This window comes from Xyrauchen texanus, chromosome 1, assembly GCF_025860055.1.
Source record: "Xyrauchen texanus isolate HMW12.3.18 chromosome 1, RBS_HiC_50CHRs, whole genome shotgun sequence".
Taxonomy (NCBI): domain Eukaryota; kingdom Metazoa; phylum Chordata; class Actinopteri; order Cypriniformes; family Catostomidae; genus Xyrauchen; species Xyrauchen texanus.
The window spans coordinates 45,895,437-45,909,000 of record NC_068276.1 but is presented as its reverse complement, the minus strand read 5'-3'; the positions used below and the strand labels follow the sequence as shown (position 1 = coordinate 45,909,000).

The window sequence follows — 13,564 nt, the reverse complement described above, 5'->3', positions numbered from 1 at the left end:
CAGTACAGAGTAGTTTTCAGAATGAGGCTATGATTCATGGCAGAGCCAAGTATTTGAGGAATACAGATTATTGTTATATTGTATATAGTTTTTGGCCAGTGTTTACTTCATACAATAGATCTGTAATTGACCACACAGCACAATACTGAGACTAGAACTGTGCCACTGAACTATTGATTTAAATACAGCATGTGTGGCTCTGATTAGTGCCCACTGTGTACGAGATCAAGCCGCCTCTCCAGGATGAGTGAGTGATTCAAAGGATAGATCATAAATACTTTGCTGATGAGACTGGGAGTCTGTTAGCATGTGTGTTATAATGGGTTCTGTTATAAATCTATATCCAGAGAACTTGGCTCATGTTTAATGTTGCCATCTCTGCAAGAACACACATTTTTTCTTGTCTTTCTCATCAGCAGGCAATTTAAGATTTTTCCGCCCCATCTCATAGTCTCATATATCAATATCCAATAGAAAAGTTAAGACTAAGCATATTTACCTCTCTTTGTCTTGGGAAAGACAATCTTGTTCATATGCACGAAGAAAACAAAGTGAGGGGGTTAAAACCAGCGCAAGTAGATGGAAACGGTATTACACTGGATTGAAATTTTCTGATCAATTAAAACATTCCTTTTTTATTTAAATCAATGTTTTCCACTTTTCTTTTTCACTGAGCCCGGGGCAAGTAATTTCTGGAAGGTCAAATGGCATCAAAGCACTTGTTGATTGAGGCTAGACGCTCTTGAAGCACCCAATATTCCTATGCTAATGTGAGTGCATAAATTTCAATTCTTGACAACCAGTGTTTCTTGTTTCGACATTTGCCTATAAGATATAATTGGCAAAGTTTACTTAAGGCAAACAACAATATAACAACATTCAAAATCTGTATGGAGATGATGTTTATGGTTTAGCTCTACAAACGCCAACAGTTTCCCTTGGAAATTCCCTAGGAGATGTATGCATAGGAACTCTATAAGGAAAACATATTGGGTAGACCCAGCGATCGGTTCCCCAGTGAAGATACTCCAACCTATCAACTTACAAATCCAATTTTTGATAGCAAACATGCTAATCGCACGCCTCCAAAATGGGATTCCTGAAAGCAATTTAGGGGGGAAATTCAACCTTTCTGTCATATATATTCAGAATCTGTCATGTTTACGTGGCCTTGAAGCAAGTTCTGTTTTATTTCGAACACTTGTGTGGGTTCAGGGGGCAGAACACTGTGAGAACAAACGCTGCACTTGTGTCATGGGTCAGCTTTGTACTGAGTAGAGAGCCACAGTTATCTGCTCTGTCCAGAGGAGAGGATGGAGCAAGACTAACAGGATTGCGTGCAGAAACATTTTGCTTGTACAAACTTGAAGCTGTTGGTGAGATCTCTTGGATGTCAGCAGTGCTGATTTAGTGGGTCGCTCAGTTGCCTCTTTAGACAGGTAGTGCTTGTAGTGCTGGAATGATGGGATGAGGTGTGTAGTGCAGCCTTGATTATGTTTACTGTTACTGTATATGTCTCCTTAAATGCAAATGATTAATAAATGCTTAGATTGCTTGGACATTGTATTGTGTCTTTGTCTTTTTTGTCAGATTTTTAAACTTTTTGCTTCAAATCAAAACGAATTAAGATAATCTTGTGATTCACCTTGAAACTAATTGGTTTGGTTCATGGCTTAAAATGGTTCTATGAAGACTTTTAGGAAATCATAATGGAGAAAATTAATGAGAAAAACACCTCTGGAACCTAGATGGCTGAAAACTGGGCTGGCACTGTTGCACACTGTTGGTGGATCTTTCTTCACGATTATGGGTAGTACTGTATAATCTGCTATGATACTCGTTATTTAAAAACAAACAATGAAGTTTCTGTGTTGTAATTAATGAGAAAATGTATGGAATTTCTCTTTGAAGAAAATTAATGGTAATTGTACTTAGTTGCGCTCTATTATACCCCCCACCAATTATTCAGGTTAGTTGTCGACTGACATAGTTTTTGCAGTAGTTGAATCTTAAAGTACTAAATTTGGTCCCCCAATACGGAATATATGGTTACCGGGGTTGGGCAGAATATTAAAACAAAAACCTTAAACATATTCTGGGCTGAATATTAAATACTCTTTCTTAAATGTATTCAGTATTATATTCTGATATATTATGAATGTATGCTATCTCTTGTCCCAGTGCAAGTAAAAGGTTATAAGTTGAGTACTGTTATACATACATGTGCATTTCTCTGCCCTGGTAGTAGTGCAACGTTCTGCACAGAAAACCTAATGCACAAGCTCAACATTCCATTGTATTTTATTCATAAGTGCCTACCATCAAACATTTTGGTGCCCGCAGTCTATTTTTAAAGTATCCCAAAAACGCAGCCCATGATTCTGTTATTGTAACCCAAGATTGTGTTTTCAAATTAACAAAATTTCTTGTGAAAGCACGACCCTGTTAAACTGCTTAAAAGCTGCAGCTGCCCCTTTTCTAATGCCCAATACCCACTGCTTAGTAGGTCCTCATGGTCACTCACCACAATCTGGGTGGTGGAGGACAAGACTCAGTTGCCTCCACTTCTGAGACCATCAATCCGCACATCTTATCACATGGTACATTGTGCATGACACTGCGGAGACTCCCAGCACGTGGAGTCTCATGCTACTCTCCGCGATCCACACACAACTTACCACACGTGAGAGCGAGAACCACGAATCACGACCACGAGGAGGTTACCCCATGTGACTCTACCCTCCCTAGTGACCGGGCCAATTTGGTTGCTTTGGAGACCTGGCTGGAGTCACTCAGCACACCCTGGATTCGAACTTGCGACTCCAGGGGTAGTAGTAATACTCAATGAGCTACCCAGACCCCCAGTGCAGCTGCTCTAAAGGAAGAGAGAGAGCGAGTGTGTAGTGTGCACTTATGCGCTTGATCGTCAATATATTACTTCCACACCTACACTATTTTGTGTTCATTATGAGTATTCTATATATCAAGTATTCTAAAAGGATTCTAAAAATAATTTATAAAGTAACGGTATTCTGAATTCAGGTGCTTGAAAATGTATCGGGGGCTGAATACAGTTACTCCATTTTTGTAATCTGAATATGTAACCTCATTACATGTATTTTGTTACAGTCTAACCCTGAAGGTTACATCCTTGGGTGGTAGGACTGTTTGGGAAATCTGTGAAAACATGATTTTTGCAATTCCATTTGGTGCCACTAGGGGCACAGAGATGACATACTTCACCTTCACTTTTATCAGCGGGAATTTCGTAGACAACTTTCCCTGTTATTCTTCTAAAGTCCTCCTTTTAACTCCACTTTGATTCTCACTCATTTGCCATGCAGTTGTTTTCAGGCCTACACACACCTGATAGATTTGATTTGTGTCACAGCTGCTGGCTGGTTGCATAGATGGATTGACTATCGCCAAGGGATGACAATTGTGTTTAATATCCACCAATATCCTGTACGGTGTGTCTCTGGAGGTATTAGCTATGCTATGATCTGCCTCCCAGCACTCCTTGTCTAAGCCTTCCTTGAGACTTTAAGGTCTGCTGCTTTAACCCCCTCCTCCCCCCTCGTGCTCAAGTGTCTGTTTCCACATGTGTTTGAGTTAATTAGTTACAAAGCCACAGCAGTTCCCAGGAGCACCGCTGCAACAGAACAACCTCCATCTTTATTAAGAAAGCAGGACTTGAGTGCTTTTCTTCCTCTTTTCAATTTTTCCTGTGTTCATTTGGTGCTCCTCTTCTCTCCCTTTAATTAGGAAGTTTATAAGAGAGCTGGGTGAAATAGGATGAGATCAGAGGTGTCAATCAGGGCTTGACTGGTAATCTGGCATACCAGGCATTTTACCGGTGGGCTGACTCACTTTTGGAGCTATTGGGGGAGGACTGGCCATTGGGAAAACCGAGCTGCCCGGTGGGTCGGCTGCAAAACGGGCTGATATTATGCAGAATGGACCAGAAAACGGCGCTGCGATAAGCAGAAATGGACAGCAAAACCTGTTCTCTATTTTTAATTGTTGGTCTGTGTACTCATGCATCAGTAATTACTAAAAACAATACAAGTCAATGTTTTGTCCTTATTTACAGTAGATAGCAAAGTAAAAATCATCAGGTTTTACCTGCATTATGGAAACCAAATGTCCCCACAGTTAAAGCTGAAATTACCTACAATTGCAGTCAGAAGTAATTAAAACTCATTTTTTTTAACAACTCCACTGATTTCATATGCCAAACTATAGTTTTAGCAAGTCATTTAGGACATTTATTTTGTGCGTGACACAATTAATTTTTCCAACAATTGTTTACAGACAGAAATTTAAGTCAAGCCTTTAGACAGTTAGCCAATTAGCTTCTGATGGAGTCAATTGGAGGTGTACCTGTGGGTGTATTTTAATGCCTACCTTCAAACTCTTTGCTTGATATCATGGGAAAAAAGAAATCAGCCAAAGATTTGTGGACCTCCACAAGTCTGGTTCATCCTTGGGAGCAATTTCCAAATGCTTGAAGGTACCACAATCATCTGTAAAAACAATAGTACGCAAGTATAAACACCATGGGACCATGCAGCCATCATACCGTTCAGGAAGAAGATGCATTCTGTCTCCTAGAGATGAATGTAGTTTGGTGCGAAAAGTGTAAATCAATCCCAGAACAACAGTAAATGACTTTGTGAATATGCTGGAGGAAACAGGTAGAATAGTATCTATATCCAGAGTAAAACTAGTTCTGTATCAACATAACCTGAAAGGCTGCTCAGCAAGGAAGAAGCCACTGCTCCAAAATCACCAGACTACATTTTGCAAGTGCGCATGGGGACAAAGATATTACTTTTTGGAGAAATGTCCTCTGGTCTGATGAAACAAATATTTAACTGTTTGGCCATAATGTCCATCATTATGTTTGGAGGAAAAAGGGTGAGGCTTGCAAGCCGAAGAACACCACCCCAACCGTGAAGCATGGGGTGGCAGCATCATGTTGTTAGGGTGCTTTACTGCAGGAGGGACTTATGCACTTCTCAAAATAGATGGCATCATGAGGAAGGAAAATGATGTGGATATATTGAAGCAACATCTCAAGACATCAGCCAGGAAGTTGAAGCTCGTTGCAAATGGGACTTCCAAATGGACAATGACCCCAAGCATGACAACAAAGTCAAGGTACTGGAGTGGCCATCACAAAGCCCTAACCTCAATCTGATAGAACATTTGTGGGCAGAACTGGAAAAGCTTGTGTGAGCAAGGAGGCCTAAAAACCTGACTCAGTTACACCAGTTCAGTCTGGAGGAATGGCCCAATAATTCCAGGAACTTATTGTGAGAAGCTTGTGGAAGGCTACCCAAATGTTTGACCCAAGTTAAACAATTCAAAGGCAATGCTACCAAATACTAACAAAGTATATGTAAACTTTTGACCCACTAGGAATGTGATGAAATAAATAAAAGCTGAAATAAATAATTCTACTATTATAAATCTATTATTATTCTGACATTTCACATTCTTCAAATAAAGTAGTGATCCTAACTGACCTAAGACAGGGAAAGTTTTCTACGATTAAACTTCATGAATTTAAATTTATTTGGCTAAGATGTATGTAAACTTCTGACTTCAACTGTAGATTGTGTGGACCAGCAAACAGTTAAACCTGAAATAATAATAGTGTGGGAACAAGCCCACTAAATAGCAATAACAGACTAAATCATACTTAATCAAAATGTAAAAATGCAAAAAATATTTCTGTGTGGATTGGAATTAGGAGGGGTACATGTAGTGTTAGGGGAAATAAATTATTATTAGCACAGTGTAAAAGCCAAGTATTATAAAATCTGTATCACCTATATTCTGGGGACCAGACAATGTCCCCACGAAGAAAAGTGGTTTCATAAATATCCTACATAATGTCTCAATATAAATGTAATAATGCAATACAGGGTTTTTGGGGGGGTTGGTTTTGGGGTTAGGTTGGGTGAGAAATATATAATTAATTCAGTATAACAACACTGTAAAAGTCCCCATTTTGAAAACAAATGTGACATGGCTGCTCAGCAAGTGGGCACAGAAGAACTTGGACAGCACACAGCCAGAACACACATGGCAGAGTGCTGGAGACAAGAGACTAACACCTCCTGCTATGTCTCATCATTACTTGATGAGCTCCTAACACACAAATACAGATGCACATGGAGGAAGCCAATACAACTCACTATGGCAAATATCCATAAAGATACTCATACTGTGCATGTAACCAATCCTTTTGCACACACCCAATTACAACAAGCAAACAAACAATCACACCTACACCCGTTTAAATACGGCATTATTGGGCAAATTTTGACACCTCTCCAATACATTGGACTCTCACCTGCAATGGTTTCCAAACCCCAGCTGTGAGAACATGAGCAAAGTCTGCTTTCATTAATTTGCCGTTGTGTTGTGTGACTGTCCCCACAAGTGCAGTTTTATTAACATGAATCAACACACCATCTGCAACTTGAAATCACACCAAAATTGAGCATAATAAATTATGTTAAACCCATTAACATAGGAAGAGGTGGAAAGTTGTTTGTCTAGGATGTGTTGCATTATGCACTGTTTAATACTGCAATGTTCTTAATTAAATGTAAATTGCATAGAAAAATTTAGATTACAAGGTTTACTATGACACAAGCACACACACACACACACACACACACACATACACACATTCTGCATATTTGCTCTTTCAATGACTGGGATTAGTCATTTATTTTCCCTCTCTGGTTAAAGCCAATATATAAATTAAATCTCTTTCCTGACTAAAGCCCTGCATGTCATCATTTGAAATCGAGTACTCAGAAGAACATCAATGTCATTAATGTCAGTGACTTGTAGCCATTTAACCTTGTAATTTTTTGCCATACCCAAGTTAAATGTTTCTCTCCAGGGAACTATTCACTATTGTTGGCCAGAAACATGCTATTACAGTCGTGATGATTATTAAACATGGAAACTCAATGAAAAATGGCACTGAAGTGAAGCAGTCTTCTCTTTTATAATGAGAAATGATGCATAGATGCTTTACTCATATCTGTGCACATAATCAAATGTATGTGCGTGTTTTAGTTTTTATTGGATCTTTAAAATCAACTGATACATGGTATGTTTTCCCGTCTTTGTTTATTTGTCTGGCTGTAAATGTTCACTCTGTATTAGAGTTGGATTGAACTCATTTGGGTTCAGACAGGTTTACTGGGATTTGTTGATGAGATAAAGTCTCCATTACTCTGTGATCACTAGCGATGTTTGGTAGGGATCTGGCGTGAAGGTAAATGTTGTGGATTTTGATTTCCCTCCTGACTGTCTGTGCCAGTGGATTTTAGGTCTGTCACAGCTGAATGAGTGTGTTTGTGGATGTACAGACATGGCAATAGTTTAAGGTCAAAATACTGTTTTCTAAAATTCTAAATGCAATAAGTTTTCTTTTTGGGAAATGGTCAGTGTATGGGTTAGGGTTATTGTAATTATATTTAGCCTTATGTCCATAGGTACTAAATGCCCCACAATGTTAAAACGTGAAATCAAATACATTGTACGGACCAGCCAACATTCCCCACTAGGAAAACTGGCTAATAAACAAACAAAAAAATATCTTTGTGAAAATTTAAAAATGTTTCTTTGAGGGTTACGATTAGGTGAATAGGATTTGGTGATAGAAAACATCAATGGCCCAGTAAAACACAATAGAACTCAATATAGAAGTCATTGTTCTTTGCCATTCTTCAATGGAAAAACTTGTTCTTGAGGCCCTCATTCCTCCAACACACACATACTTGATTTGCTCAGAGGTCTGTCATTGTTCCTTATTTGTTCGGCGTACCACTGACTCATTTAGAAAAGGTCTTGTTATTCTAAGGCTAATTTTAGAGGAGTGCATCCCATTATTAACATCTGACAAAGCAGCTCTGACAAGGGCCAAGAATTGCCTCTGGGATAAATCAATCTGATTGTACAGTCCGTTCAGTTTTAATCTTTCTGATTGTTAAGCATTTATTTTTACCTCCTTTGTGCTCAATTTCAGCAGACATTTAATTTTGGTCTCGGCACAGAAAATGCTTCATAAGCAGTTTGCTCATTCCAAATTGGCAGGGACAAATAATATAGCTGAGGCTAGTTGGTCAGATAGCACAGAGAATAATCAAAGGTTCTGCCATTAGCAGAAACAAGCACCCTAACATTAAAAGCCGATGAGATGGGCAATGTGCCATGAATGATCAGGGAGAACTCCTTTAAACAACTCAGACCTCTCTCTCTGTAATTTACCATAGTAGAACTTAAAGCCATCTGCTAAATGTAGAAATAATCAGAGAAATAATCAGAGAGAAAATGCTAGGAGAGCGTTGCCATTACAGAGATTGATAAGGCATTCAGCGAGACTTAGATTAAAGAAGGAAATATTTCATTATTTATTTAGTTTTTCTTGCTCTGTTGCAGATGTCCAGGTGATAGACATTTGAAGAACTAAGCCTTTGAGGGTGATGCATTGACATTCTTTTTTTATCTCTCTCTTGCTACCTTTGCTTGAGTTGCCCATGTTCTGGATTTGGAGGGACATAAGAGATGAGAAGAAAGTGCTGAAAGACTGCCGCCACATGGTTGGAGAGATAGTGTATGTTTGTACCAGAGTGATGGATCCCAAAGAAAAATCTTTGTGTGTGTGTGTGTGTTTGGATACATAGTGTCTGGAAGCCAGTGTGTTAATGCTCTCAGATCTAAATTAGTTTGGGTTAAGTTTGAATCAGATTTGAATCAGATTTAAAACCTGCTTAGATGCTTGAAATTAGTTATATAGACAAATATAAACTGTGCATTTTGTGAATTTCTTTAAATATTTTTTTTTTTTTACTTATTTGAAAAAGCTAAAATTCTCCCGAGTGTCCCTTTTCAATGAGTTTCCATGCTGGTCTCAAACCCTGGTTTTCAGGGGTTCGAAGTCAACGCTCTATCAGTTGTGACACTGGGCAAGTTAATCACATTTAAGTAAGCTTGAATATGTAGTTAATTATGTAATGCAAGCGTTAATTATGTAATGCAATGCAAATACTGTATATCATCTTTCAAATGCGTTATAGTAATGTGTTTCGATGTAAAAAGCAAGCATTGTGTGGGGAACAGAGCAAAAAATAAGTGTTTATGAACTGTTAATCTGCTGTGTGAAATTTGTGTGAAAGTGAATAACACTAATTTATGTTGTAGCGCCTCTAGGTTTTATTTAACCAGAAAATTGCAGCAATACGTAGAATTTAGCAAAAATGTAGAATAAAGCATCTTTCTTACCAACAAAAAAGGATTATCCAAGAATCTCAAAGTTTTAATTTGTTTAACATTTTTATGACCACATACTTCCCATACTTCCATTTGTGTTATTTTATAGTTTGATGACTTTACTATTCTTACAAAATCTACAATTGTAATAATAAAGAAAGAATTGTTGTGTCCAAGCTTTTGACTGGTATTGTCCTCCTGTATGAAAGCAGAGCAGGGTGTCAAGATTGCAAATTGTTTTCGTCCATTTATCCAAACATATATTCATACCAAAACATTTCCCTTCTGTTTATAACACCGCTTCTTCTATGATTGTTTCTTATAATTAGCTTGTTACAGTAGTCCATTCGCTGAGAGTATAAATGAAAGGTAATTGGTCATAATGGGATTGCGACTCACTTGACCATTGTACAAGGTTATACTCTGAACAGGTGCATGATGGAAGACTTCATGCAGTGTTGGCTTCTCCAATATAATTGTTATTAGTGTGGGATTATCCATATTAGCTAGGCCAATATTCCAACTGATAATGAACTAATTATTTCTGGTGCTCCCACAAAGCAACGTGAGACAGATTTTCCCATACCACCAAGAGAGTACACTGCCTAAAACAACACAAGGACATGTCAACACATTGGTGAAGGACTGTTGCCTACTAAGTATACCTCCTTTGAATAATTCACTCTCAAAATCAGATTTTGGACCATTAATGCACAAATCATGATGCATGACCTTATGACCTCATCATCAAGACTAAGTGGCCGTTTAGACTGAATGTGTTCTTGCATTTAAAAGACCTAGATGAAGCACAACAAATGGAACAGAAAGCAGCTGTCTTGAGACATGTTTTTATGTTGACGTCCTTTTAACTTGACACAATGTCTTCTTTGAAACACAACACTCCTGTGCAAGATAGGTCCATCTAGATGTCCATCTAGCGCATGTTTACATAGAAAAAACAGGACCCAGTTTAGGTGTCTTTAACTACTTTGTACTTAAAGGTACAGTATGTTCCGGCATCACTACAAGTTAAGCTCAGTCAACAGCAGTTGTGGCATAATAATGGTTATCACAAAAAATAAATTTGAATCATCCATCCTTTAAAAAATAGCAAAAATCAAGGTTACAGTGAGTCACTTACAATGGAAGTGAATTGGGCCAATTTTTGGAAGCGCTTATATTTATTGTTCTGGTAAAACGCATGTATTATTTGAGCTGTAAAGTTGTGTAAATCGTCGTTTTTACAGTTATTTTAAGGTTTTAGAGTTTGTTGACATCATCATGGCAGTGAAGTTGTAGAATTGCCTATAACTCTACACAGAAAAGTTTATTAAGTGATTTTATCACACTAAAATCATGTTAACATGCTTTATTGTCTTGTGTACTTTTGAAAATTTTGCATTTTAACATTCAGAAATTGGCCCCCATTCACTTTCATTAAAAGTGCTTCACTAGAATCCTTATTTTAAAGAAAAGTTTGGCAAGTTAAACACATTTTTTGTGGTAATCAATATTATGCCACAAATGCTGTTTCTTAAAGTATTTGATATAATGTACTTATTATGTACAGTACATACGTGTTGTTGCGTTGTACTAAAATTTGAAGTACCTACATTTAATCACATCTGTAGTTACAATGGTACTACCCCTAAACCTAACACTACCCTAGCCCTTACTGTAAACAGTAACCCTAACCCCTAATCATATTCCTAAACCTACCTGTACCTCAACTTCAGTAGTAGCGATTGTGAATCTTGTGAACAATTTGCTGAACATCATGTAGCTACACATTAAATACATTGTATTGTGTGTGTATTTTAATGTTAGTTTATAGTAGTTTAAGACACATAATATAAATTGGGACACAAAAACAAGCTAAAAATGGCGCAGATCGATGCAAAAACAAGTTTGGTGTGAATGGCCTCTAATGCAATTACTGTATTGTTCACTTATGATCCATCTGAACTCTGCTGACTTCAGCCCTTGTTCTGAGGGCAGGCACTTACAATGGTACATTTCTATGAACCATTGTTATCTTGTTTATTTTGTACTTGCCAAAAAGTGATTAATAGGGGTTAACCACTTAATGAATGTGGTGGGATGCTAATTAGACATGGACAGGTAAGATAATACCATACAACATCATGTTGCTGGCACAGACTAGCTAGAGGCTTTTAATGCCAATGTCATGTGTTTTACTCTGTGACCTCATGTTGCTGGATATTTGGTGAGGAACTGCAATATTTTTAATCTATCTCTCTCTCTCTCTCTCTCTCTCTCTCTCTCTCTCTCTCTCTCTCTCTCTCTCTACAGGTGGAGAGAGAAATAGCTATTCTGAAGCTCATAGAACACCCTCATGTTTTGAAGTTGCATGATGTCTATGAAAATAAGAAATATTTGTAAGTATAAACCAAGTTTGTTAATGCATAATCACTGCACCATACAATGCATGATTTCAGTGTCTAGCAGTGACTGGCTGATAAGTGAGTGGCTCTGGTAAATGCTATCTATACGGAAGTGTGGACATGTTGATATCATTGGAAATGTGTGCTCTCTCTCTCTCTCTCTCTCTCTCTCTCCCTCCCTCTTTTGCTGATGTGCTCCAGTAGCAGGGCTTAATGTAGTTTTCAATAATTGATAAAGGAGCCACCATGGAAGCAGACGAGAAATTTGTTTTCTTAATATTCTGATGACACAGATGTATGGCCCATATGGTCGTAAAGAATTTGCCAACTAACATTTTTACACACACAAATCAAGTATGAATCCATCCTTAATTTAAATAGCGCTGACGGGTAATCGCATGAGCAAATCCTTTAATCGACTAATAAATCAGACGTCTGGTGTGTCAGTGAGTGTGTTTGTGTGTGTGTTCAAATGTGACTGTGTGTAAATTAGAGCGCACATGTATCTCATAAATACATGAGTGCACGAGTATGAAATAAATGTGTTTGCCCATCAGACAAGCGGAATAGCAGGAAGATATTTCTTACACATTTACACATTCACTGAAATATATATTGGTATGGCGGTAGCTCAAAGGATAAGGAGAGTGCAAACATCACAAATTCACTTTCAGGTTGGGCCGATCTGGGAACTGGAGAAGTACTAACAAATATGCTGAAATGTTTAGTTGACATTATCAACAACATTGAAATAAAAATTGTTGACAAATATATTTGTTGTCGAATAGTCGTTTGATCTCATTTAAAGTTACATGAGATCACATTAAACTCTAATGATGATGAACGAGAGCAGAATTGCAGTTCTCGTCTGACTGAGAAGAGGAAGAATTACACAGATCACAGTCCAGATGCACTCTAAACTTTGCAAACAGCGTCAGGTGATGTAGATCGCAAAGTATGAGGGAATTATCCAAAAATACAAGAGAGTACAGAAGCACTCTCGTTTTGGAATAAGCAGAACCAGAACTTAGCATCTTTAAAGGAAACACTCTGGCATTACATCTTAAATACAGTTATAGTTAATGCGTTATAGCTTTAATAAAGTTCAAATTATACTGAAGCAGGTCATGTAAATAACTACAAACTCCAAAACTGGCATTTCTCTGTGTGGTCAGTGCCTCTTCTATGAGGTGCGCGAAGTTCTAAGGGTGAGAGATTGAAACTGCACCCGGCTGATGCACACTTTGTCATGTGTACCCTTGTCCCTCGAGCGCACACGCTTGCTGCAGTTCGATTATAACTTAATGGCTCGTGACTTATTGAATCATAATATATATATCACTTTGCATTTCTTAGCGTGTAGAACATTTGCAATATGCAGCTTTATTAATATGAGAGAGTTTTGTTTTTTTTGTGAGATAGATTGAAGTGAACAAAAAGGTGAGAGAGGGTAGTCTTTGCCCCATTATACACAGCAACAAAATATGTTTTTGATTTGTTTTTGTTTTGGCTTGTTTTCCAATATAAATATGTAAAACTCTTTTAAAACAACATACATTTTGTTTTGCAACTTTACTGCAGAAGAAAAAATTGTTATCTGAGAATGTTGAATATTATATTAAAAATACAAATATTTTAAAATACTTATAAATCCTTTAGAGAATAGATCTTGAATATAAGTATATTTTGTCTTTACTGCACTCGCAGAAATATAACCAAGTAAAAAATACACTTATATGCAAAATACACTTACTGTATGTTTAAGATACATTCTCTTAAAGTCTAAATATCTGATATGTTGCTTCTCAAGTAAATGTATCTTGTTTTAAGGATTTTTAGACAATTTTAAATGGAAA

General features: G+C 37.5%; 1 protein-coding gene across 6 annotated transcripts in view; it reads left to right on the top strand.

Annotated features, from left to right (window-relative positions):
- The window catches only part of LOC127660380 (serine/threonine-protein kinase BRSK2-like), a 184,895-nt gene that overhangs the window by 118,560 nt on the left and 52,771 nt on the right, over nucleotides 1-13,564 (top strand). For all 6 annotated transcript variants that reach the window (XM_052150976.1, XM_052150746.1, XM_052150660.1 and 3 more), the window contains exon 3: nucleotides 11,617-11,702. In XM_052150976.1, coding sequence (XP_052006936.1) covers nucleotides 11,617-11,702 — 86 coding nt within the window. The remainder of the gene's footprint in view (nucleotides 1-11,616; nucleotides 11,703-13,564) is intronic.